General features: G+C 41.6%; 1 protein-coding gene across 6 annotated transcripts in view; it reads left to right on the top strand.

Moving 5' to 3' along the window:
- pcbp4 (poly(rC) binding protein 4) overlaps positions 1 to 19,120 on the top strand; it is a 52,048-nt gene extending 32,928 nt beyond the window's left edge. For 5 of the 6 annotated variants that reach the window (XM_043708494.1, XM_043708496.1, XM_043708492.1 and 2 more), the window contains exons 12-13: positions 10,739 to 10,908; positions 12,920 to 15,743. In XM_043708494.1, coding sequence (XP_043564429.1) covers positions 10,739 to 10,908; positions 12,920 to 13,232 — 483 coding nt within the window. In that variant the 3' untranslated portion in view covers positions 13,233 to 15,743. Of the gene's footprint in view, positions 1 to 10,738; positions 10,909 to 12,919; positions 15,744 to 17,664 lie in introns of those variants that run through there. The other variant, XM_043708497.1, reaches the window with a different exon arrangement.
- The last annotated feature ends 370 nt before the right edge of the window (positions 19,121 to 19,490 follow it).

The raw sequence follows: 19,490 nt of genomic DNA, 5'->3' as shown, positions 1-19,490 counted from the left end.
TCACCCATGCTGACCAGATATCCCAACCCAATCTAGTCCCACCTGCCAGCACCCGGCCCATATCCCTCCAAACTCTTCCTATTCATATAACCATTCAAATGCTTTTTAAATATTGCAATTGTACTAGCCTCCACCACATCCTCTGGCAGCTCATTCCATACATGTACCACCCTCTGCGTGAAAACATTGCCCCATAGGTCTCTTGTATCTTTTCCCTCTTCCCCCTAAACCACACCCTCTAGTTCTGAACTCTGCCACTCCAGGGAAAAATACTTTGTCTATTTATCCTATCCGTGCCCCTCATGATTTTGTAAACCTCTATAAGGTCACCCCTCAGCCTCTGACGCTCCAGGGAAAACAACCCTCGCCTATTCAACCTCTCCCTATAGCTCAAAGCCTCCACCCCTGGCAACGTCCTTGTAAATCTTTTCTGAACCCTGTCAAGTTTCACAACATCTTTCCAATAGGGAGGAAACCAGAATTGCACGCAATATTCCAACAGTGGCCTAGCTAATGTCCTGCACAGCTGCAACAGCTGACCTCCCAACCCCTGTTCTCAATACTCTGACCAATAAAGAAAAGCATACCAAACACCACCTTCACTATCCTATCTACCTGCGACTCCACTTTCAAGGAGCTATGAACCTGCACTCCAAGGTCTCTTTGTTCAGCAACACTCCCTAAGACCTTACCATTAAGTGTATAAGTCCTGCTAAGATTTGCTTTCCCAAAATGCAGCACCTCCCATTTATCTAAATTAAACTCCAGCTGCCACTCCTCAGCCCATTGGCCCATCTGATCAAGATCCTGTTGCAATCTGAAGTAACCTTCTTTGCTGTCCACTACACCTCTAATTTTGGTGTAATTCAGCAAACTTACTAACTATACCTCTTACGCTCACATCCAAGTCACTTATATAAATGATGAAAAGTAGTGGACCCAGCACCAATCCTTGTGGCACTCCACTGGTCACAGGCCTCCAGTCTTCAATACGACCCTCCACCACCACCCTCTGTTTTCTACCTTTCAACCAGTTCTGCATCCAAATAGCTAATTCTCCCTGTATTCTGAGATCGAAACCTGTTTACCAGTCTCCCATGGAGAACCTTGTCGTACGCCTTACTGAAATCCATATAGATTGCATCTACCGGTCTGCTCTCATCAATCATCTTTTTGTTACTTGTTCAAAAAACGCAATCAAGTTTGTGAGACATGAATTCCCACACACAAAGCCATGTTGACTATCCCTAATCAGTCCTTGCCATTTCAAATATATGTACAACCTGTCCCCTGAGGATTCCCTCTAACAACTTACCCACCACCAATGTCAGGCTCACTGGTCTATAGTTGGCTATAGACTGGCTTGTCCTTACCATCCTTCTTAAACAGTGGCACCATGTTACTCAACCTCCAGTCTTCCAGCACCTCACCTCTGACTATCCATGATACAAATATCTCAGTAAGAGGTCCAGCAATTACTTCCCTAGCCTCCCACAGAGTTCTAAGGTACACCTGATCAGGTCCTGGGGATTTATCCACTTTTATGCGTTTCAAGACATCCAGCACTTCCTCCTCTGTAATATGGATGTCAAGACGTCACCATCTATTTCTCTCCATTCTATATCTCCCATGTACTTTCCCACAGTAAACATTGATGCAAAATACTCGTTTAGTATCTCCCCCATCTCCTGTTGCTCCACACAAAGGCCGCCTTGCTGATCTTTGAGGGGCCATATTCTCTCCCTAGTTACCCTTTTGATCTTAATGTATTTGTAAAAACGCTTTGGATTCTCCTTAACTCTACTTGCCAAAGCTATCTCATGTCTCCTTTTTGCCCTCCTGATTTCTGTCTTAAGTATGCTCCTGCCTTTCTACTTTTCTAAGCATTCACTAGATCTATCCTGTCTATACCTGACATATGCTTCCTTCTTTTTCTTTAGTCATCCAGCATTCCCTATACCTACCAGCCTTCTCTTTTCACCCTGGCAGGAATATACTTTCTCTGGATTCTTGTTATCTCATTTTTGAAGGCTTCCCAATTTCCAGCCGTCCCTTTACCTGTGAACATCTGCCCCCAATCAGCCTTTGAAAATTCTTGCCTAATACTGTTCAAAATTGGCTTTTCTCCATTTTAGAACTTCAGCTTTTAGATCTGGTCTATCCTTTTGCATCACCATTTTAAAATTAATAGAATTATGGTCACTGGCCCCAAAGTGCTCCCCCACTGACGCCTCAGCCACCTGCCCTGCCTTATTTCCCAAGAGTAGGTCAGGTTTTACACCTTCTCTAGTAGGTACATGCACATACTGACTCATAAAATCTTCTTGTAAAATCTTAACACATTCCTCTCCATCTAAACCCTTAACACTATGGCAGTCCCAGTCTATGTTTGGAAAGTTAAAATCCCCTCCATAACTACCCTACTATTCTTACAGGTAACTGAGATCTCCTCGTCTATTAATACAATCCCAATAAGGTGATCATCCCTTTCTTTCTTCTCAGTTCCACCCAAATAACTTACCTGGATGTATTTCCGGGAATATCCTCCCTCAGTACAGCGGTAATGCTATCCGTTATCAAAAATACCACTCCCCTTCTTCTCTTGCCTCCCTTTCTGTCATTCCTGTAGCATTTGTATCCTAGAACATTAAGCTGCCAGCCTTGTCCATCCCTGAGCCATGTTTCTATAATTGCTATGATATCCCAGTCCCGTGTTCCTAACCATGCCCTGAGTTCATCTGTGTTTCCTGTTAGGCCTCTTGCGTTGTATTCTATCTAGAGTCCTTTTCAGAACCTTTGTATCTTCATAACTTCCTATCTATATAGCATCAGCAAATTTTGTCTGTAGTCCATTCTGTTGCTTCAGTCAAGTCACTGATATAGATTGAAAATAGTTCAGGTACCAATACTGATACATGACATTCCACTCCTTTGCCCATCTGAGCATTGCCAATTATTCCTGAGTCTGAATCCTGTAAGTTTGCCAATCCCCCCTCTATTTTAAAATATCATCCCAATAGCATGAGCTCTTGATCAGTAAGTTTTTTTTTTATTTGATCACTTTTTTTATTCTTATCAAATACCTTTTGGAAATTCTAAAACATTTGTATCCACCCTACTACTTACAGTCAACTGTATTAACTGCTGAATATGATTTCCCTTTCTCACAATCATATTGACTCTGATATGTTTCATAATTTTCTAAATACCTTGCTACTCCCTTCCCCTTAATTGAATTTCGACATGCTATCTCTCTTCTTTCTTGAATTGAGGTGTTAATATTTGGTTCTAATTGACTGGGACTGGTCCAGAATTTGGAGAATTTTGGAAGATTACAACTGATCCTTTACAAAATTTGCAACCTCTTCCTTCAAACTTTTTAAGATTCATGTCACAAGACTTGGAAGGCTTCTTAGTCCCATTATTTTTATTGTATTTTTTTCTCTGGTGATCATTAATTAAGTTCCTTCTTCCATTTTTGCCTCTTGATTTTCTACAATTTTGTTGCTTTGTGTCTTACTATGCTAACAGATGCAAAATATTTGTTCAAAGATTCTGCTATTCTCTTGTTTTTCAATTGTTAATTCCCAAATCTCCCCCTCTTAAGGGACCAACACACTCTTTTTAATAATCTTGTGAATGCTTTTACTGTATTTTTTACATTTCATTTGTTTTTGTCTTGTACTTCAATTTCGCACTTTAAGTAATTCTCTACTAATTTCTTAAATTTTGCCGAAGAATGCTGCCAATTTTTGCAGCATGCTGCATCTTTTGATTTGACACCATCCTTGATCTTAATTAATGGCGGATGATGCACCTTTTTCATAAGTTTTCTTTCCCAATGGAATATATCTTTGAGATTTAAAAAGTTTTCCTTAAATATTTAACTGCTTCTCTGCTGTCTTTTTATTTTTCCAATTTATTTTCCCAATCTACTTCAGCCAACTCTATCTTCATACCATGTAATTGCTTTTATTTAAATCTAAGACACTTGCTTCAGATCGACTTTTAACACTTTTGAACTGAATGTGAAATTCTACCATGTTATGATCATTCTTACCTAGAAGATCCTTTTACAATGAGGTCATTAGTGCTTTCATAGAGCACATTATCAGGCCTAAAATAGCCTCTTAATGGTTGGTTCCAGCACACATCATTTTAAATAATTATCTGAAATAACTGTGTAAACTCCTTCTCCAAGCTGTGTTTACCAATTTGACTTCTCCAATTTGTCTTCATAAGACCATGTTATTTCTTGATGTATGTGCTATCCAACAGTGTAGTAATGGGGCCTACAAATACTATCAATGAATTTACTACTTGACTGTAACAATACTGTATCTTGATCTTTTAAATCAAAATTATTTTTCTTTTGAGAGCTGTACAATGTCATTTTCATTTCTTCCCATCCTTCGGAAATATCAAATACTTTTTAAATATTCAGTGTTGGTTGAACTGAACCTGTTGTGTTAGCAAGTCCCGAGTTGTCTTCTGGATACCCAACTGATGTCAAATGTGATTTGTTAACCACTATCTAATATATTATTAACCTGCTCAGTTATGCAGTATCCAAGAAAAGATGGAGTGAGTGAAGGATAGACAGAGTGGTGTGTGGTCAGAGGATAATGCTAAAGATGGGCTGGAGTTAACAACACTGCACAGAAAGCAAAAATCAAATGAGGGCGAACAGAGCAGGATGTTTACCAATGGATTCATCACAATTGATAAATCTTATCTTCCACATATTTGGACGTTATCCAGAAGATTTGGAGATCAGTCTCTACCCTTCCAAATAAATACAGGGGAAAAGAAAAGAGCACTTGCTACAGATTTCTCCCCCATCCTGTCACAGAGCCAGCAGGTCATCCTACTATAATGCAGATTTCGTTAACATGAATTTGCTATAACACGATTGATAAAATGGGGACACTATTTCTAAAGTGCCAAGTTTTAAAGCATGTATTGGTTATAACACGATTCCAATCCCGTTATTTTAAATGCTGCTGCTTTTGCGCAATTTTCTTGTAACATGGGATTGCACAAGAACGAAACTACTGCGGTATAGCAAAACTGACTCAATGTGAGATGAGGCAGCAGAGATAGCTCACCATCTGTTAGTGATGGATCAGTAACAGTATGAAGCTTTGATTGACAAATCGCCCTCCTTGAGCCAGTGGTTGCATTAAATCTCAGATCAGTCAGCATTAATCAGGCAGCACTCAGCCATCTTCACTAACAAGAGAGGTGATGCAGCACAGGCACTTGCTGCACAGCTTGCTGTCGCATACCCTGCCTGTTCGTTGAGGTTAACTGAACCCCTCCAAGGCTAAGTTAATCTGCAGCCATTCCTGGAGTGGTGACCTCTGATCTTTTCTTTCACATTTTTCATTTTCAGGCAATAGCTTCAAAAGCGGTACGGGGTTGCTTAAAAAGTCCAGTGGTGAAAGGAACCTCCGTACCATGGTGCAGTGTAGGTTTATACTAGTGAAAGGCTATAGGGTAACTGTACAATGCATTGGAACAAGGGTGACTGTACCTCTTACTACAAATAGTGATTATGCCTCACACATAATTTCATATATGCAATTGCATAGGTACCTCTTTAAATGGGACAGTTATAACTTATTATAATTTACTTGTAGTTCTGTGGAAATGAAGTGGATATATTGCACTGTTTTATGTATAGTGAGTATTTCCCAATTTATGAACCGACAACCAGGGAGATTATATGTCATATAATATACAGACTGTCCCTTCACAATGAAAGGACCTCACTTATATCTAGTATAGGCACTATTACAATGCCTCATTTGGACTCGTGTTTATGATGTTGGGTAATGACTTATTGCTGTGAGGCTGATGTTGTCATCCTCTGGTCTGTTGCTGCTGCTGTCCTGTTGAAGGACAGTTCTCTGGTTCACGTCAGTTGGAATTGAGTTGCAATTCCAGGCATGTGATGAATGTGAGGTGGATTCACAGCCCCTGCAAGGACTCTGCTTATAAATAGTCAGCAGGGCAACACAATGCTCTCTTCAAAACTCAAAAGTATCAAGTGACAAAGGCAGAAAAGAATGCCAACCAGACAACACACACCATAAGGCTTTTGAAATTCAAAACCAGAATGAAGAGGTGTCTGTTTCATAAAATGGATGACAGGACAATACTGGAGAGACACTAACTGTTGGAGGTTTGAGTGCTGTTGTGCAAGTCAGGCTTCCATATCCATAGGGTGTACAGTACAGTTAGGAATCCATAGTTTGGACACTACATCCCAGCATTCACATCATTTTTAAAGACTTGTATTTATATTGCACCTTCAGAATTGTACATCTGAAGCTACTTTGTAATGAAAAAGTATTTGAAGTGTCGTCTCTGTTACCATGTTGGGTCCAGCTAATGTTTCAACTGAGGATTTAAAAATAAAAAAGCCTCCCTTAATGCTCCCCTGAAGTGTCAGCTTTTAAATAGTGACTGGGGTGAGATCTGAGCCCACAGTTGGAGTCTAATGAGAATGAAGGACTTAAAGAAAATTATGATGAAGAAAGTGTTCTGAAGAAATTAGCTGGACTAAAACCTGGCATTATTTTGGAGCTGACAGCTCGGCTATGGTTTATGAGAAGTGTTAATAATAGTGGATGCACTGGTTTTGCCCTGCCAGAGTGCTCTAGCTTCTAGAATGAGATCAATAGATTGGAAGGTAGCAAATCCAGCTCCTGTTAAAGTAGGACTATTAACTGTTTAGTCTGACGAAAATAGTAAGAAACGTGCTGGGTTTTATTACCCGGGAATTGCTAGTGTGTCATTTTGCAAATTGTAATTTGTTTATCCTGCGTAAAATCATACTGACTTCTGCCTAATCAATGTTTGTCAAATCAATAATACTTTGTAGCCATCCTCCCACATTCTATACTTCTGTAACCGGAGGTCATCCAAAATTGTCAGAGTTCTAACATATGCCAATTCCCATTCACCCATCACCTCTCTACTTGCTGATCTACACTGGCTCCCATATCAGTTACACCCATTTTGCAAAAAAAAGTTTGTTTTTAATTTTCCATGGCCTTCTCCATATGTATGGAGACTTGTAGGAGATTTTAAAGCTATAATGTGCTCCTTCAATTCTGGGCTTTTGATCACCTCTAATTTTAATTCTTAAGCTGCCAAGACATTAAACTCTCTGGGATTTCCCTCCTTGCCCACTTTGCCTCCATTCCCCTCTTCATTTTTTTTCTTTGAGATACTTCTCAAAGCCTTACCTCTGCCTGAGCTTTGAATCACTCGTTGTGACTTAGTGTTACGTTTTGTTTGATAATACTGTTATGAAGTACCTACAGTCTTGTTATGGTAATGGGCTTTATGTGCAAGTTTGTATTGAAGTATCTGTTTCAGGTTGTAAGTACAGGAACAATAAAGGGGAACCAGTTAATGTTATCATTTGATTTTCAAAAGGCATTGGCTAAATAAGAGCTTGTTATACAAGGTTAAAGCTTCTGAAATAGACAGGAAAAAAAACATTTTCAGGATGGCGGTGAGTGAAATGGAGAACTTCAGGGAACAGTACTCTGGTCTCCTCTTTATGGTATATGTCAACTTCGGAGCTGAAAATGTGTTGCTGGAAAAGCGCAGCAGGTCAGGCAGCATCCAAGGAACAGGAAAATCGACGTTTCGGGCATAAGCCTTTCTTCAGGAATATGTCAACTTCAGTCCAATTAAGTGTTTTTTTTTAACAGGTAGGTAGTAAACTAAACCATTTGGGAGATGCAAGGAGGCAGAAAAAAAGGTTTAAATGGGTGAAATAAATGTTAAGAATGTAGTTTAATGAGGTGAAATAGCAAATAGCACTTTGGAAGAATTAGAATTTTCTTTTAAAAGGTTAGACCAGCCAGTGTTGGCTAAAATCAAGATTTGGGCTTCTTGTGCTTTTAACAGTTAAAGTGCCAATGCAATGACCAATTGGGAAGACAAATGGTACATAAACTTTGATACTCCAACTGCTTTGGAATGCTGAAACAAATCTGATTTCAAGTGGTCTCGCTTATCATAAGTGTTCGGTGGGACCATACCTAGAATACACTTCTGTGATTGTACTTACAGAAGAGACTGCTTGCCTTGACAGATGTTTGATGAAAGCTCACTAGATTGATTCCCAGAATGAGATGGCTGCCCTCTGAGTGGGTTAATTAGAACAGGCCAGAATATTGTTTCTCCATCTTCTACTGACCAATGTTATTAAAATGTTTCCAGTAGATATGACAGAATAAATGTTTCCTGGCTACAGCATGTGAAACGAAGGATCACAGTCTCAGGATAGGGGGCCAGTCATTTAAGAATGTAGTGAAAAATTGCTTCACTCGAACATGAGTTTTTTGAATTCTTTACACCAAATAGTTGTGAATGCTCAGTAATTCGGAAGATTTTTTTTAAAACCCACAGATTCTAAGACACAGGAAATGAAAGAATCTGGAGATTTTAGATAACTAACAATTATTGTATTCTAAGGCAGAGCCAGCTTGTCGTAAAATCTTTTTTTTTAAACAGGAGAGATGTAAATGAGTTGGTGGTTCAGGGATGTTTGCTAGATTAAGTCCTGGAATGAATAGGTGGTTGTCCTATGAGGGAAGATTGGATAGGTTGGACTTGGCTTCACTGGCATTAAAATGAGGGGGTAGTTTGATTAAATTTAAGATTCTGCATGTTCTTGACAAGGTGGATATGGAAAGAATATTTCCTCTAGTTGGTGAGTTCTCAATTAGAATAGTGCAATAGTTGCATTTCTCAGGACGGCCCATTCCCCTCAACACTAACTTTTCTACCTCCAATAACTTGTGCTTTTGTCTTGTTTGGAAAATTATTTAGTGAGGAAATACCAAAAGTTGATGCTGGTCTTGGGTCTTGCCAGTAGAGCTGTTCTTCTTGCACTTGGACTTCCGTTGTCTCTGATTATTTCCAATCCAAGCGTTAGTGCTGTTCTTTGCTATTCAGCGAGATAAGCTATAGAGATTGTGCTGTAACATGATTAAGACGAAAAACAAATTTATCTTGGTAAAGCAGACAAAGTGCCAGAAATGCACAGTTATAATTCTTGAGGTGAAAGATCTAGGCAAAATACCATAAAGACTAGATTTTGTTTCAATTCCCTAACTTTCTTAGCTCCAAATTTTAGACCAGAATAATTCTGTTTAGGGTAATTGAGATGTACAGCACGGAAATAGACCCTTTGGTCCAACTCATCCATGCCAGCCAGATATCCTAAACTAAACTAGTCCCATTTGCCAGCACTTGGCCTGTATCCCTCTCAACCCTTCCTATTCATGTACCCATCCAGGTGGCTTTTAAACACTGATCGTACCAGCCTCTACCACTTACTCTGGCAGCTCATTCCATACATACACCACCCTTTGCGTGAAAAAGTTGTCCCTTGGGTTCTTTTTATATTTTTCCGCTCTAGTTTTGGACCCCACCCCAGGGAAACAACCTTGTCTATTTCTTCTACCATGCCCCTTATGATTTTATAAGCCTCAGCCTCCGACGCTCCAGGGAAAACAGCCCCAGCCTATTCAGCCTCTCCCTATAGCTCAAATCCTCCAACCCTGGTAATATCTTTGTAAATCTTTTCTGAACCCTTTCCAGTTTCACAACATCCTTCCAATAGGAGGGAGACCAGAATTGCATTTAGTTTTCAACAGTGGCCTAACCAATGTCCTGTACAGCCACAACATGACCTCCCAACTCCTATACTCTATGCTCTGACCAGTAAAGGAAAGCATACCAAACGCTGCCTTCACTATCCTATTTACCTGTGATTCTACTTTCAAAAAACTGACTCTGCACTCTAAAGTCTTGGTTTTCAGCAACACTCCCCTGGATCTTACCACCAAGTGTATAAGTCCTACTGTGATTTGCTTTTCCATCTCACATTTATCTAAATTAAACTTCATTTGCCACTCCTCGGCCCATTGTCCATCTAATCAAGATCCCGTTGTAATCTGACCTTCGCTGTCCACTGCACCTCCCGTTTTGGTGTCATCTGAAAACTTGCTAACTATATACCTCCTATGTTCACATCCAAATCATTTGTATTAATGATGAAAAGCCGTGGAGTCAGCACCGACCCTTGTGGAACTCCACTGGTCACAGGCCTCCAGTCTGAAAAACAACCCTCCCATCACCACCCTCTGTCTTCTACCTTCGAGCCAGTTCTGTATCCAAGTGGCTAGTTCTCCCTGTATTCCTTGCTAGCCAGTCTCCCATGGGGAACCTTGTTGAATGCCTTACTGAAGTCCACGTAAATCATGTCTACCACTCAGCCCTCATCAATCCTCTTTGTTACTTCTTCAAAAAGCTCAGTCTTAATCAGACACTTATCAGGAATGGGGCAAATGTCAGGTTATATTATGGGCACTCTTGTGATTGAGTTTGAAATATTTTAAAGATTTGAAATATTTCACTTTAAAAGAAGAGAGGGAGCTTGACTATATCCTGCACTGCTGGGAGTATTTGGTGGCTGTTTAGCAGGAGCTTTACTCTGTATCTAACTTGCTGTTCCTCATTACCTGTTGAGTAACTTAATGTCACCAATGATGTAGGTTGACTGAGATGCGTATTGCTTTTTTCAGTGTCTGGTAGAGCACAAGAACTGTTTAGTTTATTTTCTAAATGAAAAATGTAAGAATTAAATAATTGTCAGGATAGGCTGTTGCATTTTCTTGACTAATCCATGCCTGTTTTTCCTCAACAGTTAATAGGCTGCATCATCGGAAGGCAGGGCAGTAAAATTAATGAAATCCGGCAGATGTCAGGTGCTCAAATCAAGATTGACAATCAGGTTGACGGTTCAACCGAGCGACTTGTTACAATCACAGGGGGACCCCTGAATGTCAACTTGGCCCAGTACCTCATAAACGCATGGTAAGCAAACCTGGAGGTCTACCCCAGAACAATACCGCGCATTGTAGTTGTCTGCCAGCACAGTTTTAGTAGTGGGTTGCAGTGAGCTATTTGAATAGTGATGGAAACAGTGTAGAACTAAGTGGACTCGCTTATCTAAATCCACAGCTTGTCATGTTTGGAGTAGGTAATTAATTTTGACATCTGATCCATGCTTTTTCATCACCACCCAGAGAACAGTCAATGCCATTCTCCCCTCAATTATCAGGAGACAGGAGAGAGGTGAAGTTGGATCACTCTTCACTGTTCCTTTCTCTTTCTTAATTGGAAACACTGGCTTCTACTCTTGCTCTTCCCAGCCCTGATTATTGTATCAGACACTAGTATCCTGTCACTCCTTGCACTGATGTTCAGGATGAATTGTGACAGCACCTTGATTGGTTTCTTCACTTTTGCTCTCCTTTTATCTTGCTTGGGGTATGGTTCCACGGGTACTGTTCAACCTCTGGTAAACCACGTAAATGGCCTAACCTGTGCAAGCTAGGCAGCAAGTGCCAAAGGGCTAGTTGACCATGGGTATAATGAGGTTCAGCCCTGCCTGATTTGACTGAGTGTTTCCACTGACTGGATCCAGCAGGTGGTGAGGTTTAAGAGACAGGAGGGTAATAGGACTGGGAACCCTGGCTGAATTTCTGCATCCACCCTGAATTAGTGCTGGAGGAGATTACCCACTGCCATGCGCCTAAGATCAATTAATTCAGCTCAGATCAGACACTATGTTGGTCAATGAGGCTACTCACCAAGTCTTGGTGAAGACTTTTTGCGAGTTTTCAGATACTGGACGTTGCAGTCTCTTTGAACTCTTTACAAATGGAGTGCACCAAATCATTGAATCACCACATTTCATCAGTAAAGCATGTTGGTACCATTTCTAGGTTGCACCAGTCACTGTTCCTCCCACTCATTTGTTATCCTCCTGTTTGTATCTCCTCTCCCTAGGCCATGTTGGGCCAATATAGGAGTCGGGGGAATTTGGCATGGGACACCTGAGACAGATCAAAGCCTCAAGCTCAGTGTTAGTCACAATTAGTGCAAACCTCCTTCCTTTCAGCCTTTGGCATTGTGCACCCTGTATTGGCTGATCATCTAATGTGCTGGCTGTCTGCACACTCCTCTACCTAACCAGTGCTCAGTTTGATGACGGTCGGTGTGTATTATCAAGAAGCCTAGGTAAAGGCCCACACCACAAGATGCCAGCAAGATGACATACAGTTGGTTCTAAGACCAATTAAGAAATTTTGTTTTCAACAAAGCCTGAATATTGTAAAATTGGAGGGAGATGACAGCTTCAAAAGTTAGTGTTATAGAAAATAGAGTTTAATGTAGGTCAATTAGAAAAGAGGAGGGTTAAAGAAGATTCAATTGGTAGAAAGGGAGGAGGATTCTGGTTTTGACTTAGCCTCCAAATTTAGTAGGTTTCACCAGTGTATAGGTGGTCTAGGAGATGACCTGTTCAAAAGTGGGAGGGAATGGGGCTGGGTGGGTTGCTCTTTGGAGGGTCGGTATGGACTGGTTGGGCCGAAGGGCCTGTTTCCACACTGTAGGGAATCTAATCTAATCTCGGCATCTCCCTAAACAAGCCTGCACCTTCTGTGCTTTGGGGAAAGCACTGGGATTTGCTCTTTGGAGCCAGTGTCTCCAGCAAACAGTCACCTCAGTGGAACTTTGATCAAGTTGTACACATTGAAGGTATTGTGAACCTCGAGTCTGGCTTCATTCTGCGTGTTCTTGGTAACATGGGTTTTAGCTGGTCAAAGGTTGTCAAGCTGTGATGGTTCCCTTGCATGTATTTAGTGGTGTTTGTGCGTGTGTGTGTATGTTTAATTCAATACGCAAGTATTGAACCTGAGGCATAATGTATCCGTACATTTGTTTTACTGTCATCCTTCACCACCCTTCCTTAACTCAAATCTTTTTCTATTCCTCTCACCTAATATAACCCTGACCTCTCTCCACCTCTCTTTCTTTACAGTTTAGAGATGGCTAAAACCACCTCCCAGAATGCTTCCATCACGACCCCAGTTGACCTCAACATGACCTTCTCTCAACCTACCAACCCTGCCTCTTCCCCACTGGCATCGATGAGCTCCACCCTCCCATCCTCTCTGCTGAATGCCCCCTATGCCATTCCCATCTCCAGCCTCCTTGGCATGAAAAGCGTACCTTTCCTGGCACTGTCTGCGGCCACTTCGGGGCCTTCTGGGAGCCTATCAGCTTATACGGCCAAAATCTCCTCATCCAATGGGGTTAAGAAGTCTGAGCGACAGAAGTTCTCTCCGTATTGAAAGGATGGTGCAGCTGCCCAGACCCTGTGTAGAACTAGTGAGGTAACGAGTGACGGGAAGGAGTCATTGGGAGTTTCATTCAGATTTGTGAATTTTGTTGTTTAGGAGGTCTGTTTTCATACAAGTCCATACCTGCAGACTAACCCCCTAAAAGTGGCTGAATAGCCTTTACCTGATTCCCTCAGTGTTCAAAACAAAAAGAAATCAACATTCTGAAAGCTGGCTGGACTTTACAAATTGAATTTCCTGTCAGTTAATTGAGTTTGATACTGTGGCCCAGAGGATGAGTGCATAGTTCAGTGTCTAACTGAACCATGTGGTCCACAAAGACCTCACATGCAATCTCAAGTAGGGTACCAATTGGCCTCAGTGACCCTGGGTTGAGGGAGGGGGGTTGGAAATTCAGCCTTTGTTCCCACTCCTAATTGGTGTCATGACCCCTGCTGGAAAGAGACCAACGAGTATTGGCAGGCTGATCAATCATGGGGGAAGGGGAGGCCATCCAAGTTATGTTTGGGTTCAAACTCCCCTCCCCTTCCCTCTCCTCCCCAAACCCCACCTGGTCAATTAGCCCACTGATGCTTGTAGTCCAGGCTTCCAGTATGAATGTTAGGCACAGGAACAGGTTCTGTGGAACTCTAACCCAGCATGAGTCACTGCCTTTGAGAAAGAAAGGCACCAAAGTGAAAAATGAACGTTGATTTTTTTTAATGTAAAGGCGATTTGGAAACCGGCAAGGATTTGTTTTTACTGATGCCAGCTCGCTGTGAATTCTGGGAATCAGGGAAGCCATGTAGAAGTCACTGGGCATGAGGGGGCTCGGCACATTCCGTAATCTAACTACTTCCTTTGTGCTGTACTTCTCCAGATTAATCAAATGTTTAAAGGATTTTAGTTATTATACCTGATAACTTCAGGGATTATTTCAATATCAAATAATTATAATGAAAGAAAAGCTGTTCAGTGTTTGTTTTCTTTGTTTCCCCTCCGATAAGAACTACAAGCATCAAATGACCACACCAGGCTCTCACAGCACAGTCCAGTCTCAAGTCACTAAATCATTTATATTTTGAATGATATCCTTTGGCAGCCCCCAAACAATTGCTATCTGGTTTTAAGGCACAGGCCTAAATCAATCACCGTTGGCAAGCTATGCAAAATTTAAGTGTTTGTTTGTTTAAAAAAAAAATTCAAAATCTACTGAAATTTTCAAAGACTGATTTGACTTCTGCCGTCACAGAGGCTGACTTTTTTTCCTTTTAAATGAAGAGTTGTCTTGCTCGTTGGAACTGGAAGCATTTTCTCATTTATTTGAAAAGAGGATCCCTTTTTCCAGAAGTTCTATTGTGGCTTCTGTATTCTCAAACTTGATGGAACACAGCAGGACAGGATTGAAGAAGGGAACAAACTTTTTTTGTCCTCCCTCATGAGCTATAGGTGTAATTGGAATGCAACACATCGCTCTCAAACTGACACATGTGCACATGCTCTCTTCTGCGCTGGACATTCCATCCCTACTTACACAATTTTTTTGACATGGGGCCATTTAAAAAGTGCTTGGTTCACTAAGCTGGGGAAAAATGTTGTTTTCTTTAATTTTTTTGCGTTTAGAGCTGAATCCCAGACCTGGTCTTTGTGAAGGACCATAAGTGAAATTAGTTTGGGCACCTTTAGCCTGGTTCCCTTTTGGGCACAAGTAAACTGCATGGTACAAATTGATAGTCACTCTTGTAGGCTATAAAATTGCTGGTGTGGGAGATGAATAAAATGTCACACATGCAGTAAGGGACTTGATTCTGTTGTTGGTGTAGAAGTGCATTAATGTGGTAGCATAGAGGAGCTTTACCCGATATTCAGTTCTGTGCTGGACCTGCCCTGGGGGTGTTTGGGGACAATGTAGAGAGAACGTTTCTCTGAATCTAACCCCATGCTGTACTGTCCTTAGAATGTTTGGGGACAGGTATCCCTCGCTTTGGCAGAAGATATTTGCTCAACCCAAGAATAAGTTAATGTTTAGTTTTTATAATTTTTGTTCTGATTCCAACAAGAGGAAATATGTCCTTTTTTTTTTGGGGTGGGGTTGCCCAGTGAAAACTATGGCTCCTGTAGGTAAAGGCAAGGACCGTGTCTCTTTGATGACATTCGCATCTCAATTGTGTCATTTACATCGCCGAGATGGTGTTTAGTTAGTTGCGCCTATGATGAGGTTCAAAGGGGTACCAACTTGTTGGGCCCCTCCACTGAGGAAAGCTTTGTGTAAAGGTACAGGCAGACACTGTGAATGCACAGGGTTCTGGGCTGACAGCCATATCTAATATTATAGACCCACTTCTTTGTTCCCTTGTCCCACCTCTGCCCTCATCCTCTTGTGTTGGTGGTGTTCAAATTCACTCTCCATTTTCCTTTGCAGTTGTTTCTTTTATATTTCCTGTTATGTTTCGTTAAATAAAAGTTTTTTATGCGACACAAATTCCTTTTATAAAATATTAATAAAAGTTTTTTGGCACATTACAGGAGTTCTCTTGTGTGACCCTTTTTTTTGGTCTAATTTTTAAGGTTCCTTTTTCAATTGGAAGTTCCACCTTGTTTGTGAGATATTGTTGAGCAATGCATCACACATTTTTGGGCTTGTTGTCAGAGAACTGCCCAGGACTGTTAAATCGGAGTGGTGGGGAGAGAAAGTGGCCCATTGCTCCTGCTTTTGATCACTGATCCAGTGATATTTACTGATAAGGACACTTGAATGGAGTCATAGCTGTGATTACTGTCATGATAGAATGCCTGTGGTAGCGGTATGTACCATCTACACGATACACTGTAGCGACTTGTCAAGGCTCCTTCCAAACCAGTGATGTCAACACACAACTGCTGCCCTTGTCCTGTGGTGTGTGAACACCACAAGCTGCAAGACCCTTACCAAGTCACAAGCCATCCTGCCTTGGGACGAGACAAGTGCTTTCACTCGTCATTGAGCCCAAATCCTCAGGGCATAAACCCATAATGTCATAAGTTAAGTGCACTGCAATGATTCAAGAAGGCAGCTCACCACCACCTCTGGAGAACATTTTGGGAGATGGGCGATGAATGCTGTCCTAGCTAGTGATACACACAATCCAAGGACCGGGGGAGGAAAAAAGACACATGCATGAAGAATTTCAGGTAAAGAGCCACCCTTGTACCATTTTAAAACAAAGGAATGCTGAAAGGGATACAATGTAATTTGGTTTCAGAATGAATGGTGCTTGTATAGGAAAGGAATCCTGCAGCCACAAAAATAATTTGATGTTTTCAGATAATGTGGAAACCAGTTTCTGTCGAGATAAACATCTGATGCACGCTTCAGACTGTCAGGCTATGAAGCAAAACTTTAATTGCAAACTAAATGGGGAATCTAACATTCACTGAAAGCTGAAATCAAAATCACCGATTGCTGGGAAAACTCAGCTGGTCTGGCAGCATCTGTGGAGAGACAACAGAGTTAACGTTTTGGGCCCAGTACCCCCCTCCAGAACCTTTCTTGTTTTTTTTTTTGTTAAATCATCTGAAAGCTGATGGTAAGGGCTGAGCCTGTAAACTACCTTTATTTGGCATTGGTTAATTTAGCTTCAGAGTGTGAGCACAGAGCTTTAAATATAAATTTAGTGGAAAAAGAATGAAGATTTTAGAGGGTACAGATCAAATCCTGCATTAATGATTTTGGCTGTGATCCCATTCTGTCAGTTATTCCCAAGACTGCACTGAGGCAAATTTAGGTCCAGAAAGGGGGTGGGGTGAGCTATGAAATAGTGAGGGTTTAACTCTGGTTTCCTCTTACTCAACTCCCACTGAAAATGTATCTCCAGCGATGCATCTTAAAACCGGGAAAATAGCCTCCTCATCACCCTCCTTTTGGTTTTTCAAGCATGGTACATTAACCCATCAAGAATTAGACACTGCACAGGAAACTCCCTAGATTCCCAGGGGCTTGTTCTGGATGAGTGAAATGGCTGATAATGAATCTGCCCTACCTACTTCTGGAGCTATTTTGTATAGTGGCTGCCATCCATATTGGGAGAAAGTGAGGACTGCCGATGCTGGCGATCAGAGCTGAAAATGTGTTGCTGGAAAAGCGCAGCAGGTCAGGCATCATCCAAGGAGCAGGGGAATTGACGTTTTGGGCATAAGCCCTTCTTCAGGAATCGGATTCCTGAAGAAGGGCTCATGCCTGAAACGTCGATTCTCCTGCTCCTTGGATGCTGCCTGACCTGCGCTTTTCCAGCAACACATTTTCAGCGCTGCCCTCTATATTGTCTGACCCATCACAGAGCCTTGGACTACACTTCTCCATGGAGAAATATCCCAGTTGACTCTTACCCTGTCCTTACCTGTGTACACAATAGGCTAAACTGCTCACTGTGGAACTGCAGACTGATTGATTGCCTCTTTTTCCTAGGTTGAGGTCAGTTGTACACTGCAGTGGAGATCATATCAGCCCACACAGGTGACGAGTGAAAGCTGGGGACCCAGGAATGGGATACAACCCAGCCTGTTCCTTTCTGTCTGTTGGTGGCTACTCTGTGTGATTGTGACTTTTTCCAAGCTTATCATCTTGTGTGTGTATATCTCTCCCTTTATCCTGCCATCAGTCCCTTGGATCAACACAGGGAAGCTATGCTCCGGTTCTTTTGTGATTTCCTTTTTAAGTATCAGAATGCAGAGACAAGATTGGTATTCCAGGTCTGAAGCTAAACTCAGTAACTCACTGTCGCGTTTAATTATGAGGCTGTCATTGTCACAAGTGGATTTATATCTTATGATTGCAGCAATAACTTATATTTAGTGGCTACAGGAAAAGAAAGGCTGCTTTGTGCCTCCATTAGTAAAATATGCTAGTCCCTGTGGTCCTGGGCCAAAAACACATGTCCTATTCTCAATCCACTTCAGCTTGCCTTATCCAAAAGCAGCAATAACAGTGCAGTGTCTGGTCCCAGCACTGTACATTTAGGAAGAGGTGGCAATGATTGGAAAATTGTCTTTTGAACTGAGGGCTTAATTTTGGTCAGGAGATGTTATCAATTTGGGTCTGGGACATCTTTTAGAATAGTAAAATGTCCAAGAATGTTTTGCAGGACAATTATCAAACAGCATTTAATTCTGCCAGGTGTTTTCTGGTAATGTCAGGAGCAGCACATCAGTGACTAAGTCGAATCCTTACACTGGAGCACCCTCCTGTGTTTTGTCACTGGTTCTATGCTAAGTGGAATGATTCAGAACAAATCTTGACACGAGCAGGTCAGAAACAGTGAATTTTGTGGTATCTCATCTGTTTCTCTGAAGTTTTTACCCTATCTTTAAGGCACAAGTCAGGAGCGTGATGGAATATTCCCCACTTGCCTGGATGGGTGGAGCCCTAACACCATGCACAAAGCTTCATACCAACCAGCAACTGCTTGATTAACATTACACCACATCCACCAATGCCCACATTCACTCCCACCAACACAGTGGCAGCGGTGTGCACCATCTACAAAAGGATTATCCAATACATGACCTGTTGTTCACTAAGAGTTCCTTCAAGGTCCCTAGGCCAGAATGTGACTAGCGCAGGGGTTCCTCATGGTCCATTGTCAACCATGTGATCCTTCATGGCCTCAAGTGCCTTTGTACAAAACCCAGGTAAGTGTAATAGGAAAATTTTAAAAGGAAGCATAGATAAGGTGACTAGCAAGGCTCTTTTCCCCAGGGTGAAGTGTTCAAAACTAGGGGTCTTATTTTTAAGGTGAGAGAAGGAAGTTTTAAAAAGAATATGAAGGGTAACTTTTATACTGGGTGTGTGGAATGAACTGCCAGAGGAAGTCGTGGATGCAGGTACACACATGGACTACACACAGGCAAGTGGGACTAGTTTAGTTTGGCAACATGGTCAGCATGGACTGGTTGGACCAAAGAGTCTGTTTCCATGCTGTATGACTCTGACCTGCTCTTCCAATCAGAGGATGCTTTGCTCTGTCATGCAGAGCCTGATGCTGAGCTAGTGGAAGTGGGGGAAGGGCATGTTACAGATTTATTATTACTGTACCCAATAAAACAATTATATTGATAGTGCCATAACCTGTGCATGCAGTTGCTTTTAAGAAATTAATTTATACAACTCCAGTAAATCAAGCAGGAAGTTGATGGGAAGCTGCTCTCCTGCTGTTTGATTTATGTAGATCCCTTCCAATGCCATCAATGCTTTCTATTCAGGGCCTGACAGGGAATCAAAAGCTGCCAGCTGAT

This window comes from Chiloscyllium plagiosum, chromosome 18, assembly GCF_004010195.1.
Source record: "Chiloscyllium plagiosum isolate BGI_BamShark_2017 chromosome 18, ASM401019v2, whole genome shotgun sequence".
NCBI lineage: Eukaryota > Metazoa > Chordata > Chondrichthyes > Orectolobiformes > Hemiscylliidae > Chiloscyllium > Chiloscyllium plagiosum.
The sequence above is the reverse complement of the archived record's forward strand: the minus strand, read 5'-3'. Positions and strand labels throughout refer to the sequence as shown.